Genomic DNA, 20455 nt, shown 5'->3' on the forward strand with positions numbered 1-20455 from the left:
ACATGTACATATATTTTTCTCCAGAGATTTATAATTCCTTGTGATCTAGACATGGTCTCTGTGACAGTGGGCTCATGCACATGTGATTCTGGCTGTCCATATACAGGTTTTTTTCTGAGGAGAGCCTGCCAGGTTTTAGGCCTTTTGTTGACAGATAATACTTTTGTATAGATTTTTCTGTTTCCTTTCACTAGCAGTCTTAAATGTTTTAAACATTATTGAAGGTTGTGACTGGATTTTTTTTTCCCAGTATTAAAATTAAAATTTAATTCAAGGTCAGCATATAGCTTGGAAAAATTTAAGCAGACAGTGTAAGCTGATAACCTTTACTTAAAGGGATGGGGGAAGGAGAGGGAGGTAGAAATTGAGGCCATAGGAAGGGAGTGGTTAGATAAACTACATGGTATGTCTAAAAAATAATTGTTGTTGGTCTAATGCTAGGGGGTTTGGGTTGGAAGGGACCCCAAAGATCACCCAGTTCCCCTTCCATGGACCAAGTCCCATTCCAGTGCCACACGTGCTGTGTCATGGCTGTGCTTCCTCTCATTCCTGCTGCTCTGTTCCAGGTCTCCTACCTGGCCAGCATCGTTCGCTACGGGGAAACCCCGGAGACCTCCTTCAATCAGTGGGCCTGGAGTTTGGTTCTGAGGCTGAAGCTGCACAGGAACGACCGTGGGGTGCAGCAGAGTGGGCTGGCTGTCCCCGTGTGCGACAGCGCGCTGGACACGGCCGAGTCGGTCACGCTGCACCCCCTGCTCAAGGCTGTCAAGGCAAACGTCCCCATCGGCTGCTACCTGGCACTGGCGATGACCACCCTGGGACACAGGTGAGGCTTTTTGGGTGTTTGCCTCGGGTGGGTGGCCCCAAGGACTGAGCAGCCTCCCTGATGCTGAGCTGAGGGTTGCTAACGGCTTTCTGCCTGTTTAAAAAGGAAAGGGCCTGTGATGCAAGGCATCGAGCAGCTTGTCATCTCTCTTAGGAGAAGCTGAGCCTGGGCAGTCTGGAGAAGACCAGAAGGGGGGATCTCATTAATACTGATAAACATCTCAAAGGCAGGTGTCCAGAGAATGGTGCTGGACTCTTTTCAGCAAGCAATGGGCACAACTAAAACACAAGCAGTTTCACCTCCGCATGGGGAAGAACGTATGTATGCTGAGGATAGCAGAGCCCTGGAACAGCTGCCCAGGGAGGTCATGGATTCTCCCTCTCTGGAGACATTCCAAACCCACTTGGACTTGTTCCTTTGTCTGCTCTGGGTGACCCTGCCTTGGAGGGGTTTGGACTGGATAATCTTGAGGTGTTTTCCAACCCCATCTTCCTGTGATTCTGTGATTGTAGTTTCACAGAATCCCAGAATCGTTTAGGTTGGGAAAGACCTCCAAGGTCATCGAGTCCAACCTTTGACCAATCCCCACCTTGTCACCCAACCCAGAACACTGAGTGCCACGTCATTCCTTGGACACCTTCAGGGCTGGGGAGTCCAACAGCTCCCTGGACAGTGCTTAATAATCCTTTTTTTGTGAAGAAATTATTCTTGAATTCTTTCAAACAACCTGCTATTTCCTTTATTTTGCTAATAGTACTTTTTTTGCCTTCTGCACTTTTGGGTTCAGTCATAAGAAATAATACTGAAACTGGGGCTTAGCAGTAATTTCTCTGAACCACACTTACTGAAAGGGTTGCTCTAGAGGTAATTTCTTTTATTGGGGCAGAACTGCATTCAGAAAATAGTGAGGAGAAAAAACCCACTCACTCTGGGAATGGTGAATAAAAAGCATTATAAGAGCATTGAGCCTCTTAGCCCTGACTGTGTTCCAGCACAGTCTTTTCCAGTGCTTCTAGCTGGTTTGTAAACTGGTAAGGCTTTTGGATGTAATCAAGTGTTCTTGTTTGACATACAGTGCCACACAAAATCTTATCAGTTCTCTGATACTCTAATACACCAGAACTCTTCCCTGAGTCTGTGATCCCTTTGGTTATGTGCTGTGCTATTCAAGATTTCCACTAACTTGTTTTCAATATATAATATTATGTTACTCTTTTAAGGAAAAATTACCTGGCCTTTTTTCTCCTTCCCCAAGGGAGGAGAAGAATCATTGCTTCATAATCTTATCATTGTTTCACAATAAGATTATGCCATAGATACTCCAAAGCACTGGGGTAATTTGAGATTGATATTAAGGTTATTTTGGGTTGAGAGTGGAAATTTTTCCAGAACTCTGAGCATGAAATAAAAAACCAAAGAACCTCTTTAGTCTGTTCCCCTGCACCTTCTCTGTTTGGCCTTTGGCTCTTTTCCCTGGAGAGGGAGGTGAATTGTCCAAGTTGGGCAAGAAGAGTGAGTTTAAAGCGATAGAAACTTGCATCTCTAGTGATTTCTGGAAGATGGGACACTGATCTCCAGAAAGGGATTTGTGAAGGAAGGAGATACTTAGTAAATATTTGAGAGGGAAATATTCGGCAAATCTGTCAGCTATTGAATGACTCTTATAGTTGAAGAAAAGACCTCTGTATTTAGCTATTTAGATTTTCAAAGATAAAGTGTAAAGTTATGAATGTATTTGCATCTCAGTTAGTAAAAACTAAATCAACACCTTGTTTCCCTTTCTGCTGATAGTGAAGGTGTTTTTCTTAATTTTTTTTTTGTTTTGTTTTCTGACAGCATCGAGAAATTCTGTGCTGAAGGGATCCCTCTTTTGGGTGTGCTAGTCCAGTCTAGACATCTGAGAACAGTAGTCCATGTGCTGGATAAAATTTTACCCTTGTTTTACTCTTGCCAGTATTACCTCCTGAAGAATGAACAGTAAGCATTATATGTTCATAATATGTTAATTTTAAAATTTTATACATTTGTTTACCTAGTTTATTCATAGTTGCAGTAAAATAATCTTCTGGTTTAGACACCTGACAGTCTCCCAGACAAATCCTGAGTAAGATTTGGGTGTTGATGTAGATCAAGAACTGGTATTTATTTCTGATGAGCTGCCTTGAATTACAGGCTAGTGTGAAATGTTCATACTGTGCCCAGTGTATGGCTGAACTGGAGCAGTTAAATCTGCATTGTGGTTGTGAATCAAAACCTTTCTGTACATGTCTCACTGGTGCTGTTGAGCTGATTTTAAATTCTCTAGAAGCAGGCTTTCTATTTAATATGGAGTAAAAGGTATTTTAATTCCATTTGTTGACATCCCTAGGTTTTTATCTTATGTGGAACTGTTCCTTCATCTGGACAGTGGAGTCCCTCAAGGCGTGACCCAGCAGGTTACCCATAAAGTGACACAGCACTTGACAGGAGTGAACTATGGAGAAAATGTTAAGCTGCTCAGTAGTATGATACAGGTAAGAAGATTATTTAAAAAAGAAAGGGGTGAGAGAGTGTTTAAAACCAAGCTTATTTGACTGGGTTAGTGTTAAAGGTTAGAAAGGATGCTGAACCTAGCAGCTCAGTCACAGAGTACCCTATGTCAGGCATTGGTAGTTGGGTTTGGTTTCTTGAAATGCTCCTGCTTAAACTTGCCTAAATCTGGCAATGCATGTGACACTAACAGCAATATTTACCTTTCAGACTTCTTGGAAAATTCATTTTCCCACACCAGGTCAAAACTGTTTAAAAAAGGAAATGTAAAATGCAGCACTCCTTTCTTGTCTGTGTTATTTGAGGAATGCAGCAGAGATATTAATGTTTGCAAGTTCAGCTTTTTACCATTAATTTAGGGCTCTGGAATGGAAAAATTTTCTTGAGTTAGGGAGCAGTAGTGTTTTTTTTAAATACAGAGTGGTCAAAACCCAGGGCCCTCTAACATTAGAGAGGAAACAGACTTACTCTGGGAAGGCCTTTTGCAGGAGCAGCAGCCTGAACTTTGGGAATAGGTGCTGTTTATGCCTGCAGGTGTCCTGCTTAAGGCTTCTGTGTCTGTTTTTGCTGAATGCACAAGATTCTCTGCTCTCCAGAATCTTCAGAATCTGCAGAAGTTTGGAGGCTGAAGGTGACAAAGCTGTCCTTACTTGGGTATAGAGAGTGTTGTTGTAAATGATTTAACTTAAGGATAGCCCCACAACCTCAAGCAAGTCAAACAGTCCTCCAGTAAATTCTAAAGCTCAAAGCCGCGATCCGTTGACCGATTTTACCCTTTAATTTGTCAGACTCACATTTTCCTAAGTGACCATCCGAATGGAGTGGGGCCAGCTGCAGTCCTGGAGTTCTGGGTGCAGGTCCTCACCAGCCAGCAGCTGTGGCACAGGGACCGGGCCACGCTCTGCCTGCTGGATGACTTGTGCAAAGCTGCTTTCCAGTACAGCCAGGAGGACTGCGTGCAAAAGCTGCTTTACCAGCAGCACAAGGTAAATAGACAGCTGTGGTGTTTCGGTGTGGCTCTTGGGTAAATGGTCAGCTCATCTGTTGCACAGTCGGATTTTGATGGGAATGAATTTTCCTGAAGTGCAAGAGCGACTGTGAAGTCCTAGGGTGGTTTGGGTTGGGAGGGACCTTTACAGCCCATCAAGTTCCACTCCTGCCTTGGGCAGGGGCACCTTCCACTATCCCAGATTGCTCCAAGCCCTGTCCAAACTGTTCTTAGAACTTCCAGGGATGAGGCAGCCACAGCTTCTCTGAGCAGCCAGTGATGATGATGAGTGATGAATGGAGTTATCTGATTTTTTTCTGAGTTGCTCAAGAAATTTTTTTTCTGAGTGGGTCAAGATTAATGAAATGTCAGATATTTTAATAATAATGATAATAATTACTACTAAAACCAGTTTGGAACAGAGTTTTTGTTTCATATGAGTTCTGTTGTTGTTTGTCTTCTTTGCATTTCAAATCTTTGATGGAATGTTTATGACTAAAATGGAGCTCCCTCTCCTGAAAAAGCCAGACACAGTTACTGCAACAGAATTTTTTCACTGAAATAGAAAGTCCAAGCAGGCATTTCAGTGGTGCCTGGCTGAGCTGAGGTTAGAAAGTAGCAACAGGAGGTGGAAAGGAACCTGGATAAAAATTGAGCAATCCACCTGTAGCTTCTAAATCACCTGGTCATGAAAAAAACCCAAATGTTTTCTGTTTCTGTGCAGAATGCTTTGGGCTATCACTGTGACAAGGGAATGCTGTCTTCACTGGTCAGCTGGATCGTGGCAGGCAATGTCACACCATCCTTTGTGGAGGGCAATGCCAACTCCTCTCAGGTGAGTGCCGTGATGGTGCTTTGTGGTGGGAAAAGTAGCAGACTGGTCTAGGGTGTTGTTTTTTTTCTATCTCTGTTTTGCTTTTTGAGGGTTTTTTTGTGGGTGGTTTTTTTTTTTTTTTTTTTTTTTTTTTTTTTTTTTTTTTCCTCTTGGTCACTTTTTCTTCCTGCCCTAGAGTTTTCTTGTGATAAAATCCCAGTTTAGCCTAAGAGAGTGCTGTGGGTTTATTGCACTAAAAGGAACATGGATATTTTGCTCAGGGAGAGTTGGTTTAATCTGCGTCCAAGAATTCATATAATAGGACTTATTAGTTAAATTTTCTAGTAACCTACTGTTGTTCTTGATCTGTTTAACAAGACAAAATCTGTAAAGCCTGACTTTTCTTTCAGATCAGTCTTTATCTGATAAATATTTTGAATTTGAGTTACTTTCTCTCTGCTTAAGTGATCTCCTTATTCAAGCAAAAAGGAAAAAAAAAAACAAACCTCACAATACCCCAGACAGAGATGTGTAGTGCAGGTGGAAGAGGGGAGATCTTATTTTACTGAGTTTGAGAAGGTTGTTTCCTCCAGAGTTCCCTGGGTGATTCTGTCAGTTTTGTCTACCTTTCTCCTTCTTTCCCAAAATTGTACAAAGGGGAAGTTTGAATTTAAGGATAAAGAAGTTTTGTTGTTGAGATGTGATAGTGCCTTTTGCAGCTCTGCAATGAGAATCCATCAAACACTTACTCCTCTTAAGAAATCATCAAGCTTCCTGATCCTGCCCCCTGCCATTTTGTTAACAATATTTCTGTCATTTCTGTGTTGTGCAGGTCTGGTTTGCATGGACAGTGTTAAATATGGAATCAATATTTGAAGAAGATTCACAGCTTCGCAGAGTTGTGGAGGGGGAGCTGGTTATCAATGCTTTAACTCCTGATCAAGCTTTGAAGGTGAGAGAACTGGTCATCTCTTTTCATTAAAATTAGAGAGAACTGCTGGAGAAAAGCGTTCCCTTGTATAATTTAGTTTTTCTCTTATGTACTGCTTCCTTAACAGGATAAATGTATAAATAATGCTTTACTTGGCTGTGCAGGAGAAAATATACTGCAGGGAAATTTTCATTGACATTTTGAGTGTATTTGAGTTCTTTTGCATTTAAAAGCTTCAATGAAAATACCTGATTTTACTATATCGATATTTACAGAAAACTAATTTGTGCTTTTGCATAATTTTCTGGATCACTTAATGCCTCACAACCTTCAGTGGATTTATTCTATACCCCTGATATGGGGAGTGCTTACTTTTCAGGTGGGAAAATGTGTCTGTATTTCAAACAGATGATTTCTCAGATGACCTGAATTGGTGCAGAAGACTGGCCTTTGTTTTTCTCTGCTTTCTGAATTATTTTCCAAGGCTTTCAAAACTATTTAGGTCTCTCCTTTAACAAGGCACTCAATGAGCTGCACTTCAGGCTACATTGCAGCCTTTTCCAGCTTCTTTGCCCAAATTCAGTTAGAAATTCTGGAGAGAAGCAAGTGGAAACCAAAGTTGTCCATTCTCAAAGTGTAACTTTTGGCCCACCCTTCATCTCAGCAGTTTCAGTGAGTTTCAGTAAAGGAAGTGGCCCTGTAAAAATAGGTTTGCTTGGCCTGTGACAAGTACCTGTCTTGCATCCTTGGAGCTGCTCTGGAGAGCATTTGTTCTTTGGCTTGCATGTCTTGATTTAGCTGGAAAACGAAAAGATTGTGGGCAGTGTGTGGAAAAGAGGTTTGGTGTAGGAGATGAGGAAATGCCAGGGTCTGCTCCCAGTCTTGGGAACTCAGAAAAGCCTCCCGTTCAGGCACAGTCCAGAGGAGCTTGGAGTGAGACTGTTTAATGATTTAGTGTTTCTTTGGTGTTGCTAAGATGGGATGCTGCTACTCATAGTTTGCTTTGTTTTTTGTTCTGCTTTTGCTTCTGTGTTCCTTCTTCACATTAGTTATACTGTGAATTTTGAATTTTCACTAGAGCTGTATTAAATGTAATCTGGAAAAAGCTAAAACTAGCATGCTGGAGATCTAAACCAGGGACATCTACTTCTGTGAGGAAGAACAGTAATTAACTGTAATTAACACCAGGGCCCATATGTTTTCCTTGTGTCAGAGCCATCACACTGGGGTTTTGTAAGCATCAGAGGTGTAGGTCTGCTCTCCAGCATAACTGTGAGATGGGCAGCTCATCCTTCAAGGCCTGTAACAAATTGTGACTGCTTCCAGAGTTTTCTCCTCTGTAATTACCAAGTGTTCACACTGTGTTAATCTGCTCAGTTAACCTGTTACAGCACTTTACAGCACCACACTTGTGTGGAAATGTTTCTACAGAAAGCCCAGACCCAGCTGAAGCTGCCCATCGTCCCTTCCCTCCAGAGGCTCATGATTTACCGCTGGGCTCACCAGGCCCTTGCTACCCCTGCAGATCACCCTCTCATGCCACTGGTCTGGCAGAAATTCTTCCTCCTGTATCTTCACCGACCAGGACCACAGTATGGGTGAGTCTGACCTGCTCCAGCAGATTATCAAGCACTAATTAAGTGCACAGCAAGCAAGAGTCAGTGCATTACACTGACTGCTCCCGAAAGTAGTGGGTACCAGCAGCTTCTCTGGTGAGCCAATTTATCTGCAGAGATGCTGATTTGACATTTGCAACAAGACTTAGTAATGCTTTTTTGTTCATTTTTAGATTACCTGTAGATGGCTGTATTGGAAGACGCTTTTTTCAGAGTGCAGCTCATGTTAACTTGCTAAATGAGATGAAGCAGCGGCTGACAGAGGTGGCAGACTTCCACCATGCTGCCAGTAAAGCACTGAGAGTGGAGAGTCCTGAGGGCAGTGACAGGTCACCAGAGAAGGCCAGCTGCTCACCTGATTACCTGACTTCACCTGAGCTGCATAAGGAACTTGTCAGGTAAAAAAAAAAAACAAACAAAAAACCTGCCAAAGTTTCATGTTAATCAGTGCAACTGCCTGAGTAACTGCCACAACACAGCTGTGGTTGTGGCTGTGTGAGGAATGAAGGGATGTGACCTTAGATGTAATGCAGGCACTTACTAAAAGCATAAAATCATAGAACATTCAGATTTGAAAAAGCCTTTCAAGGTCTCATCAAGTCCAGCACTTAACCCAGGCCTGCCAAGGCCACCACTAACCCATGTCCCCAAGTTGGGCTCAAATCCATTCCTCTGTTTGCATAACTTGTTTAGTTTGAGAGGGGGATGGTTTTACTACTAAAAATCAAACATTGTTGATAGGTTTGTCACTCCCTTTAGGGGAATAGCTTTGCTTTTTAATGAATGGTAGCCCCATGCTGGCAAAATATTTATTGTTTAGGCATATCTGCTACTCATATGTACATTACCAGCTATAAATGTAAAACGCTAGTTGGTGTGTAAGTATGTCTGTGACATACATACACCGTGACAGACCAGAGCCTGAATTTATGTCTGAGTAAGATAACTTCATCAGTGTTTTCATAATTTACTGTCGTCTTAAGCACATAGTTCAAGCAGTTTGGTTGGTTAGTGACCTAAAGGTTAGCTCTGCCAAGTGTGTTCTGTGTCACCCGAAAAGTGGTAAATCTCACCAAAACCTCACCACAGGACTCACTTTTTGTCTTGGAGTAGGCTAAGAAGGGAGACACAGCCACTCAGTGCTACTCAGCTGGTGAATTCCCACTTTTGTGAGGGATAGTAGCTCCTAAGAGATATCTATACCACATGTACTCTAAACCTGAGAAAGTATGTGAATATTGCTAGGAAATGGTTGAAAGGATTATTTGAAATAATTGAAAAGAGTTCCTTGTTCAAGGGCCCTGGATGTGTGGAATCAGAGCTTCTGCTCAGTGCTCCCCTCAGCAGTCAGTAGGTACTGTGCAAACAAACGAGGGAGATCATAAATCCCACTTGATTGTCTGTGAAGAATAATCCAGAGATGGTCGCAGGGTGAACTTGATTAATATTTGCAGTCTTTGATTTCAAATAAGTTTCCTGCTCCAGCAGAAAACCAGAGTACTCTACGCCCAAATAAATCTTATACTCAGGAAGTTTAATGACCTGTCTGGTTTCCTAGACAGGAGGGAAATTATTGGTAGGGTTTATAGTGGCTGATTCTTGGAGCTGGTCTACTTCCATTTTTTCACCAGTGACACTGATGAAGGAAGCAAGAGTTTGCTAGTGATATTTAATACCACAGTGTGAAGATTTAATGGCATTCTAGTGCTTCCTTGTCAGGAAGGCTTGGGTAGTGTGACTGTGAAAATGGTAGCAGTTGGTGGAATGATGTCAGCTGAAAAAATGTGTATTTATGTTAAAGTTTTAACAAAGGAGGAAATGAGAATGAGCTAGTCATTAATTTCTGAAAAGAAATTAAAAGATGTGACTTAACTCAGGCATGACTTTTTGGAGCAGGCACTGCAGAGAGGTTCTGGGGTGAGGAACCAAACTGGCTCATTTGTACTCCGTTTATTTTCTTGGTCTTCCGACTGGGATTGTGGTGATACTTTCTGACCTAAGAGGTTATTCCAGTCCTGGGTCTTATGCTAGTTTGCATAAATGTTTTCCTTTTCAGAATTTGTCCTCTTACTCTTTGTTACTGTCCTTCATATTTTTCTAAGTACCTCCTTTCCACTGTGGGTCTTTAACTTGGCAGTAAATGAGTGAAAATGCACCTGAAATATCTTTTTTTGACTATGACACCTTGCAGTATTATTTGTTGCCCTAATTCCAACTGCAATCAAATTCACGCTGATATTTTTTCCTTTTTTTCTTTTTTTTCCCTCAGGCTTTGTAATGTTTTAATTTTGTGGTTGGAAGAAGAGAGTTTCCAGAAAGGAGATACATACATTCCCTCTTTACCAAAACAGTATGATGCACATAGACTTGCTAAAGTCATGCAGAATCAACAGGTGGGTTGCCAATAACACTGAAAATCTGATATCTAAAGTCCACTTGCTAAAATGAGTCTTTGAAATCAGTGAGAGAGTTCTGTTACTGGTCTTAAATGCACATACAGCATGTATGATACCTTCATAGCTCTAACCTTTTGTTCTAAAATCCTATGCTATCCCAAACTGCCTTCCTTTATGTTTGAAAGAGGACTCAGATGTAGATTCCTTGCATATCTGTCATTTCTTGCAATAAAATCCTTTTTCTGTACTGCTCTGTAATTCTTTTTATGTTCTGTATTAGTGTTAGAGGATTATTTAAGTTGCAGCTTTAAATAATTAAATACTGGAAGCCAAAACCTGCTTGTGTTGGTAGTCTGTAAAATGTCAGGTTCAACTATAACTTAGTGAGTGTGAATTATTCTATTCTTCAATTATTCTATTAATTCTATATAATATTATTCTATTCTTCAAGCCTAAAGACTTATTTTGGAAGGGGATTTCCTTATACTTGCTTTGTTTTCACTCCTCCAGTGTATGTGACTACTGGAAACGCAGCCTGCTTTAGCCTGGCTGCAGTTAATCATGCCATGATGTTTTAGACTATCTTGGTCTCTTGTATTCCCTTTTTAGGAGCAGATTTTTAATAATCTGTCTTTCCCTTTGTCTCTTATGTGTTAGAAATGATGCCATGTGTCAAGTTTAATCTCTAAATGTCACAAATGCTTTTCAGTAGATCTCTATGTATGTAATAAAAATAGTTCAGTGTTTTTCTTCAGTTTAGTTTTTTTTGCCCTTAATAATAAATTTCCTGTGATTTAAAACTGCAGGGTATATATTTTATGTAGTTACTTTAGTTTCACAGCTACTAGAATGGGTGGACAGCACATGGTGCTGACCAAAACAGAGATGATAATTTAATTCTTTTGTGCTCCAGGATCTGTGGATGGAATATGTCAATGTGGAGCTCATACACCATGAGTTTCAGGAAGCTCTGAACCTTTGGCTGCAGGTTCAGCTGGAATCACATCCAACCTGTGCTTCTACAGGGGAAACAGATTTCACCAACCCTTTGTCAGGTAAGAGATAAAAATACTGGTAAGGAAACTGTGCCTTAAAGAATTACTGGGATGTCAAAGCCCTGGTTTCTTTAGGAGCTTGATGATGCCTGTCAGTAAAGATATTAATATGGTTTGTTTTCTGTGGGTGCACTATTTTCCATGAAGTTGTCATGGTTTTCTCACTCATATTTTCATGATGACATGAAAATGATGACATTGATGCTTTTTGGCTTCAAGTTTGCTATGTCGCACAGCAGAGCTTGGGCATCATGGGTGAGCTCCCCAAAAGTTCCTCTGCACAGAGTGTGCTCCAGACATTTTCCCAAAATTTAGAGAGAGACAGGTGAAAGCAAAAGTAAAACCAACTGTACTTGAAAACATTCTCTGGGGTTTTTTTAATTTAGTTTAGTTAGTTAGTTTGTTTTTTGTGTTGTTTTTTCCCTGTGTGTTTTCTTTGGAATTTTGGCATAGTGAAAGGGTTGTTCTAGCACAGAAGGGGTGATAGTCACAGCTGATACATTAAGGATGTAGAGAGATTGGATCTGGAGCTGATCCAAAGAAGAAGGAGTGAGGGAATAGAAGGGAACTGGAATAGTTTCGTAACTGTTTGGACAAGGAAACTGAATGGAAATCAGCAGGAGGAGAGGGCTGACCCAGAGAGAGGCTGTGCTCTGAGAAGGAATTGACACTGACAAGACTACTGGTGAGGATCAGTTTAGGGAAAGGAAGATGAATTTTGCTTAGAATTTTGTCTGGGTGCATGTGTCAGATGAGTAAAATAAATGGAGTGACAGGAAAACTGGAAGTTAGGAGTGTTTGGGGAAAACACAGAAACGAGTGGGTCTTTTGATCCTAATCTTTGTGTGATGGAAGAGCTGGTCATGAAAATTAGCTGTGTGAAATAAAGTTTGACAAACATGAGAATATTATTTGAGTGATTTTGTTTAAAAGGGGGAAACCTGAGAAATATTTGCCTGCAGTTAAAAATGCTTCATGCAAGAAAAGGAATGTTTTTGTTCAGTTTCTCCTAAACTTCTCTTACTGACCAAACTTGCTTCTGCTTTTTTTTTAAAACCTTTTTGTAGCCAAAGTGAGGATCATGAATAATTTGAAGAAGCTTGATACTCCCAAGCCCCCTCTGCCTCTGCAGACGATGAAAGCTCCTGTGCCAGTGATTTCCTCTGCCACCCTGGTGAGCCAGAAAGACGCGATCCAGCTCATGCGCAGGGACCTGAACATCTTGCAGCAGCATGCCAAGTGAGTCATGTCTGTGCTCCTTGTGCCTCTCCAGTGGGTCCAGCACTGCCTTAAAATTATTGTGGAGTCACAGAATTGGGTTGGGAGGCACCTTAGAGCTCAGCCCATCTTACCCCTGCCATGGGCAGGGACACCTTCCACTGTCCCAGGCTGCTCCGAGCTCATCCAGCCTGGCCTTGGGCACTGCCAGGGATTCAGGGGCAGCCACAGCTGCTCTGGGCACCCTGGGCCAGGGCTTCCCCACATTCACAGGGAGCAATTTCTTCCTAAAGATGGCCTTCACAGCAGCCTCATTTATGGTGTTAGCCCAAGACTGTCAGTACTTCTGCTTCTTGTCCCATTTGTTTCCTCTCTTCTGATCTATCAGGTTATTATTCTACTTCTTCAACTGACATAAGAGTGCACAAGTCTTACGTAATGACTGAGATTACATCAGATGGCATCTAATTTACTTTCTCATTTGGCATATTTCCTGATCTAAAGCCTCCTTTTGGGCTAGATTTGTTGACAATGACTTATTTAACCCTTTTGCACTAAGGTAGTAGTTGCAATATGAAGCACCCAGGAGAGAAATCTGATTTCTGGTTCTGGTAGCTTTGTTAATGAAAGAGACTTTCTGTTTTTAATATTCCAACTCAGATAATCCAGCTGAATTGTTTCCAGTCACAATTGATCAATCTATAGCTGTTCTTACCTAATGTAGTAGTTTAATAACAATATTTTGAACCAGAGCAAAAGCTACTAAGCCCATGAGAGGCTGTGTCTAAACAACTCCACTATCAATTCTAGGTGGGTTCTCTTTTTTCTGTTTTCTGGTTTGTTTTGTTTTTGTTTTGGTCTGGTGGAAAATTGCATTTCCTGTAGAGATTATTCTGTTCAGTTTCCTTCCAGGTTGTCATATCAAGTAATTCAAAAGAACTCACATATACTTGAGCAGTTTTGTTCTTATGAACCTGGTTTATTTTTACTTTGAAGTGCTATTACTTTGAAGTTTTAGCTCAGTTTTATTTAATAACCTTTTATGTTTTCCATGGAAATGTCATGAGTCTTTGTACAGCACATTAAATTGAAGTCTCCTATCTTATAAATTCTCAGCATTGCTTTTTTCAGGAAAGATTTTGGTAATTTTATTAATAAATGCCTTTCAGAACTGCAGCTCTCTGGGAGTCTCAGCATGTTGCTCTGAACAGTGAGATCCTGGACACAGTGCCTAAGCTGTATGTCAACAGGGAGGAGCAGATCACTCTCCACCTGGAGTGCCGGGGAACTTCAAATAAAAGCTGCCAGGGAGCAGCTCAGCTCACCATCCAGGTCAGAGGCACGGCACCACCTCTGTTTTGGGGCTGGTGAACATAGAGGATTAGTATTATAAAAGTGGTGGCATTTGATTGAATAATCCACACACGTATTAGTGATCTGAAATACCTCATGTAATGGTCAAAAGGAGAAGCAGATCAAGAGTTGAAGAATAAGTTGTTGCATGATTTGCTTTGCTCGTGGCATCCATTCTAAACTGCTTCCCAGTGTATGGATGTGGGAATTTGCTTGCTGATAGGAATAGAAGCATGAAAATGTTTATGGAAATACTCCCATGTTGCTTAGTAAATTAATTTTTTGATCCCCTCTAAGTTTCAGTCCCTGTGGATTAAAAGCCTTAGATAAAAGACATGAATTCTATTAGCGTGTGTGATAATTAATTAGGAACATGACCAAGAATGTGTGTTTGGGCACGATGTACTAAATCTGATGAAAGCTCTCAGGGGGAAAGCCATCCAAATTCAGAGTTCTCTGACTGGACTCTGCTTAGTTTTTGGAAATAGCTGCAACATGGAAGTGTTCTAGCAAAACCGTGTTAATTCTTCAATGAATGTGTGTCTTTTTGTCATTTAGTTTGAAGGGAAGCACAAAAATGAAGCAGTGAGCCAGCAGCTTCATGCTTTGCGTAAAGAAGTGAGACAGCTGCAGGCAGAAGCCATGAAGCCACCTTCCCTGGGTGTTGTGGAAGCAGCTGTGCACGTGGAGAATTTCATAACGTAGGTTGCCCAGATGCTGCTCTGGGTAATGGTGTTTGTGATTCCATTTTGGTGTGTTAGAGTTTAAAATGTGGAACCTGTTAGTGTGTTTTCCCTCGTGCTCATCAGCTTGGGCCAACAACAGAGCTGGGATCCTGAGACCTGTGTGTTTGTGACACGGTAATTCCTATTATCACGGGGTCACTCAGGCTCAGCAGGGCACACAGCATTGTACTTCTGTTTATTGTTTTCTACTTCTTTTGATTGTTCTGTGCATTATAATAGCCCTCCTGATGCTGTAAGAGGACACTGAGTGATGACAAGGATGCTGTGCTAAACTTTAGGAAGTGGCAAACTTGTACCACAGCTGTCTCAGCCATAGGCTAAATTACATGGTGTGAATATGACTCTCTATGGGTTTTTCTTCATTATAGCTCAGGACATAAATCTTTAATAGAATGCTAAAATTTTAAGTAGTTTTTCCATAGGTGAAACAAAATGGTGCAGTGGAAGCTGGCTAGATAATAGCACTTTTTTGGGGGTTGGGTGTGAATAAAATGGGGTCGTCCAAGGCTCTCTTCCTCACTTTTACAGTTTATCCCAGAAGTCCACTTTAGCAACTTTATCCTCAATCTTCCAGATTTCTGCTGGGATTCTCTTAGTGTAGCTGGTTTACTATAGAGTGTAATGATTGTACAAGTAAAAGGATTTGTGTACTACTTCTGCTTGTTCATTCTTGATCACTAACCTGAAAAATTCTGTGGATGAACTAGTTCTTGGGATTTACATCTGTGGAATTGCATCTTCTTCACCTGATTTAATTTAGATTTAATGAAGACAGGGGTTTGGTCTCAATGAAATGTTTACTTGGCAGTGCACAAGAAAAGACTGATTCTGTTTTAATTCTTTTCTTGTTGAGCCTGTGAAATAAAATGGGGTAGGTTCTCTTGCAATACAAGGCAGTTGAGATGCCATCAGAATATGAGGAGTACATGATTAAAGGAAGAAATAATCCATTGGAATGATGCTTTAGATGTTTTTCAGTGTTCACTTGCTGACTGATTATGGAGACTTTCTAAGGTTTGGAAGTATCCATTTCAGGCAGCAGAAGTACATGAGCTAAATCCGTGACTTTTCAGTCTGGATATGAGAAGGAGGGATACTCAGGGAATATCACAAATACTCATCTCAAGGCTGTATATTGGCAAGAAACCTTTCTTTATTGTCACAGGTTATTCTCTGTATGTAAAATTAATTTGCCTTGTTAACTTATTTTTTTTAGGGCCCTGATAAATATCTACAAGGTGCAGCCTATGCCTGCAATCAAGAAAGTTGGAATTGGTTTGTTTTTTACATTGGTAGAATATGTGTGTGATGAAACTCAACGTAATCCTCCCACAAGGCAGTTCTTCACATCCTGCATTGAGATTCTGGGCCAAGTGAGTTTATTTCTTGAATCTGAAAATATTTTCTAAATTTTTAAAATTTGATTTTTGGTGTTTATTCTTTCCAATTTCACTGTTGTTAGTGGGGGGGAGGTGGTCCCAAATGTGTTCAGAAGCTTTAAACTTAATTTCTGAGCTTCTATCCCATTTTGTTTTCAGCTAATTGTGTAATGTGCACAATCTTTAGGAGAGGTGAAGTTTATATTTAAGCAAAATAAAAACTTGCTCTGTGGTGTCTCTGCTTAGTGTTAACAAATTGTCATTGTGTTAGTTAATTTAAATGCTGGCGTTTTGGGCAGGTAACTAAGGTTTGGATACTTTCAGTTCATAAAAATGTACTTCAGCATAGACTTTGCTTTTACCTGTCGCTTTCTGGTTGATGCACACCTTATCAACCTCTGTATTTAGACTAAACCTTTCTAGTTATATCAGAAGTTTGCTGGCAGAGAAGACAAGTGCTTGGTGCTGGTGCTGGTAAGGTGTGCTGTGCTTGTGCTCTGAGAAAAATCATTAGCCTCTGCTTTGGGTCCGGATACTTACTTTTATCTTAAATACAGCTTATTTCAATGTGCAGCTGTCCTTGAGCACCTCTAACAGCTGAAGTACTGAGAAGTTCTTCACAGCTGTAATTCTGTTAAATTTTTCCTTTTATCAAGCAGGGCTGGTGAAATCAGGATTCATTTTCTTATGCTATTCCATCAGAAAAAATAGTATTTCTGGGTATTTTAGACAACATATGTTATCACAAATGCTAGTCTAAAGTGAGCTAGGAAGACATCTTTGTTTTGTGTTATATCTTGTGGAGTAGCAGCATTTAGATGATGTTAATCTTATAATCTCAGCCTCTTGTTTTTGAGAAAAACTTCCCTTTTTATAAAAGGACCAAAACTGTGGGTGTCTCAACAACAAGCCTAAGAGGTTTATTTTCCAGTTGGCTGGTATTTGGCTGTTATTTTTTCCACCATTCCCACTTCTCTCAGGTGTTCATCAGTGGGACCAAATCAGAGTGCAAGCATCTGCTCCAGACCATCCTGCAGAACCGGAGGCTCTGTACTCTTCTCTCCCCTTACTTCACTCCTGTAGCCTCTCCCAGTGAATTTGTGACTTTGTACGAAAAAGTCGTGGCCTTTCTGAGTGAGGATAACAGCGATGTTGTCTTCATGCTGCTGACAAAGGTGGGTGTTCTTTGCCTAAAGACCATGTCCTTAAGCTAAAGAGGAAAGAGGTGCAAATCTGGTACATTAAAATAGCATTGACAGGTTCTATAGAGCTGTGTTGGTCATACTGAGTGGTAAGTGTTACATTTAAGCTCAAGAGGGGCTGGAGTCAAAAGCAAATAGCTTAAGTAGCCTTTTCTAGCCTAGATAGTATCAGTTTGTGCTTCCCAGGCTTACTGCTGAAATTAAAACCATCTCTTGATGACTTCTTCTGCCTGGTATCTCTGCAAAGACATTCATTCAATAGCCAGTGAATGCCAGGTGTCTAACAATCAAAACAAAATTTGGGACAGTGTCTGCATTTTCCAGCTCTTCTTGGCATCCATGTCCTTTCTGCCTGTCCTAAAACGGACAGAATAGGTAATAGAGCAAGATGTGATTTGCACATCTCATGATACTGCCAGTGGAGAAATCAGTGTAACACTTGGCCTTTGATAATGCTCTGATTTTCCTCTTCCTTACAGGGAGCAGCAGGCAGTCTGTCCTGGGCAGGGCTCTGGGCTGTCCACGGTGGCACTACTGGCCCTGCTGACCAAGGTCTGAGCAGGTGCTCAAGGGCTACAAAAGCTTTGCTCCTCTTCCTGAAAATGTATGGGCTGTGGGCATCAGTCCAGTTTAATGCTTGTGTGGAAACTCAGACTCATTTTTATGAATCTGAGCCTCTCGGCCAAGGGCTGTTCCTTACATCTAGAGACTTCTGCAGTACGCTAAATCATTGCCTTTGAGACTGAGGTTGGGAGTTCGGGCTAACAACATGCAAGTTCATGTGGTTTTTCTTAGATACATAGAAATATCATTATTTAATTTCCCTGGTGACTTCTCCCTCCTCCCAAAGGTGTAGTGTCTGCTGAATGTCCTGCTCACAGACGCTGCCTGTGCTCTGTTGCAGTTCGACCTGACGCAGTGGTTGAGCGTGGCCAAGCCGCCTCTCGCGGAGCGCGCCCAGCTCCTGGAGTCCATTCACCTGGCTCTCAATGCATGTGGCCTGGAACCTGAAGAAGATATTTTGATGCCATTTAATATCTTCTGCAAGCATTGGACTAACCTTCTCCAATATCAGTTCCCTGACCACTACAGTGATTTCTTAAGGTTGTTTGTGCAAAGTGAGTATCTGAGGTGATGCATCCTAAGCCTTTGTGCAGAACCCTTCTGGCTTAAAAATATGAACCCTGTGCAGTAGAGTTAAACTGCAGAATGATTTACACTTCCTTAGGTTTCTACCTTGGGTGTTTTTATGTGCCTTGCTATGTAATGTAGTTTTTTTTAGACATATTGTAGCTCTTCTGTGGGTCAAGGCATACACATCAGTGACAACAGATTTTCATCCCATGTAGCAGCAGAAGGATGGAGGAGAGTCTTCTGTTAATGGACTATTAGTCCATATTTAGCACCAATTAGGCCAATATTAGCACCTATTAATGATGGTTGTGCCATAGTCTGAAATGCAGAACCCTTGTTTTTGATTACCCTTCAATGTCAGGTGGAGAGCTGGAATTATGATAATGTGTAACTGATGCTGAAATCTGCTGAAAATGTCAGCAATGGTTGACATTTGATGCCACCCATATTCTTATGTGCCCCTCAAATGAGAACAAAAGTGCTTCTCTTTGTCAAACCATACCTGCTGAGGGAGCAGCTGTCTCATAGTGGGTATTTGCAGCCAGGGATTTACCAAGTGCTTGGGAAGTTGTCTAAGAAGAGAAACATGTAGGTGCCAGAAGGAAATGTTGAGTTGATTTCATTTGCAAAGTAGAGATGATCTCTCACTCTTAAACTTGGGGCTTTCAAACCCTCACTTTACTTAATTTTTCAAGAAGCAGGGAGCTCTAATTTCAACCTTGTCTGACTTGTTTGGGGAAAGGGACTAACATCTTTTGGTTTTCACAAATGCATTCCCTTCTTTCTCCTAAGGCTCATCAGAGCAGCTTCTAAGCCCTGACTGTTGGAAGGCATCACTTCAGGCTTTGGGGTGTGATTCAGCAGTGGCTGAGCAGAGCAGTTTCAAGAAAAGTGATTCTGCTGAAGGTCCTGTGGTGAGGGATGCTGCAAAATCTCTGCTCTCCACAGAACAGGTGGGTGCCTCTTGGGTTGATTTATGTTTTTCAGGTGATACAGATGCCCTCCAGTGACAGATAACATTGCTGTGCAGGCTTTCTGCAGCTGATTCATAGCTTCCTTCTTTTTACAGGTCAGAGAGACAATAGAATGGCTTTCTACATCCTTCTGCAAACTCCGACTGGCCTCGGTGGACTTCAGGACTTTTGGCCTGTTTTCAAAATGGACTCCTTATGTGGCTGCAGTGAACACATTCCTGGAGTATCTCATTAAACGACTGATTGACAATGAAGTTGCTAATTTAGCCCAAGAGCCTGTTGGCAGTAGCAGAATTTTAGCAGGTAATGTGTCTTAAAATCAAATTACTTAAGAACAGACACCTGATTTCTCCAATTCCCTCTGTTAAGGGCCATTTAAATATACAGCAAAATCTTCTTACTTTGCATTTGTGCAATAGTGATAATAGTAAAATACAGATGGGAAATGTTGCTGCTACTTCATGGCCATGTAGGGCTTTATGCTTTATAATCTGAGAGGAAGCTTTTTTAATATTTGAGCTTCCTTCAAGATTATTTTATGAGGCGATTGTACTTTCTTAAGAAAAATAGAGTCTTTTGCACTGAGCAGAGGTTTGGAAGGAGACACTACTGAATTTCATCATGCATGATTTAAATCTGGAAAAAGTCAGCCTTTACTTTTTTAAAAACTAATTTTAATTTAAATATTAATTAACACATTTTAATATGTGCGGGTTTAAAGCAAGAATGGTTATTGCCCCCACAATCTCTGGTGTGTTATTAAAAGTGTATTAATAAAACATCTTAACAATGCAAAATGCTTATGATGGTTGTTAAAACAGCCCTATTGTTAACTTAAGCTATTATTAAGCATATTGTATTTTAAATTTTTATTTGACCAGAAAGAACTGATTGAATGGTTGGACTCAATGATCTTAGAGATCTTTTCCAGTCTTGATTATTCTATAATTCTGTGAATGTTAGAATGAGAAACGGATATTATATCCACATTTAGAAAAGTGTAATATTTTCACTGGTTTTAATTTGAAGGAAAAAAAGCAACTTTGTTTTGTTTCTTTATAGCATTGCAGTCCTTGTACTCAGTCATTGCTGGACTCTTTAAACCATGGATACTAGTCCTGGAGAAAGAAGATGCAAGGTATATATTGCATTTTAAAATTAAATGAATTTTTGCTAAAGTAGAGGCTTTAGTCCTGTAAGAATGGCTTTCATTATTACCTGGTTTTCAATAATTTGTGACTGTCTTGCCTTCCATTTAAATAGCTCTCACTTTGTCATTTCCTTAATAATTACA

General features: G+C 40.8%; 1 protein-coding gene across 1 annotated transcript in view; it reads left to right on the forward strand.

Annotated features, from left to right (window-relative positions):
* EPG5 (ectopic P-granules 5 autophagy tethering factor) overlaps nucleotides 1-20455 on the forward strand; it is a 54813-nt gene that overhangs the window by 21325 nt on the left and 13033 nt on the right. Inside the window, exons 16-34 of the mRNA XM_066569164.1 lie at nucleotides 567-826; nucleotides 2663-2803; nucleotides 3195-3339; nucleotides 4144-4341; nucleotides 5068-5178; nucleotides 5990-6109; nucleotides 7520-7686; nucleotides 7878-8102; nucleotides 9974-10097; nucleotides 11014-11155; nucleotides 12223-12394; nucleotides 13543-13705; nucleotides 14285-14427; nucleotides 15689-15845; nucleotides 16832-17026; nucleotides 17958-18171; nucleotides 18980-19140; nucleotides 19257-19464; nucleotides 20224-20299. Coding sequence (XP_066425261.1) covers nucleotides 567-826; nucleotides 2663-2803; nucleotides 3195-3339; nucleotides 4144-4341; nucleotides 5068-5178; nucleotides 5990-6109; nucleotides 7520-7686; nucleotides 7878-8102; nucleotides 9974-10097; nucleotides 11014-11155; nucleotides 12223-12394; nucleotides 13543-13705; nucleotides 14285-14427; nucleotides 15689-15845; nucleotides 16832-17026; nucleotides 17958-18171; nucleotides 18980-19140; nucleotides 19257-19464; nucleotides 20224-20299 — 3122 coding nt within the window. The remainder of the gene's footprint in view (nucleotides 1-566; nucleotides 827-2662; nucleotides 2804-3194; nucleotides 3340-4143; nucleotides 4342-5067; nucleotides 5179-5989; nucleotides 6110-7519; nucleotides 7687-7877; nucleotides 8103-9973; nucleotides 10098-11013; nucleotides 11156-12222; nucleotides 12395-13542; nucleotides 13706-14284; nucleotides 14428-15688; nucleotides 15846-16831; nucleotides 17027-17957; nucleotides 18172-18979; nucleotides 19141-19256; nucleotides 19465-20223; nucleotides 20300-20455) is intronic.

This window comes from Molothrus aeneus, chromosome Z, assembly GCF_037042795.1.
Source record: "Molothrus aeneus isolate 106 chromosome Z, BPBGC_Maene_1.0, whole genome shotgun sequence".
Classification (NCBI taxonomy): domain Eukaryota; kingdom Metazoa; phylum Chordata; class Aves; order Passeriformes; family Icteridae; genus Molothrus; species Molothrus aeneus.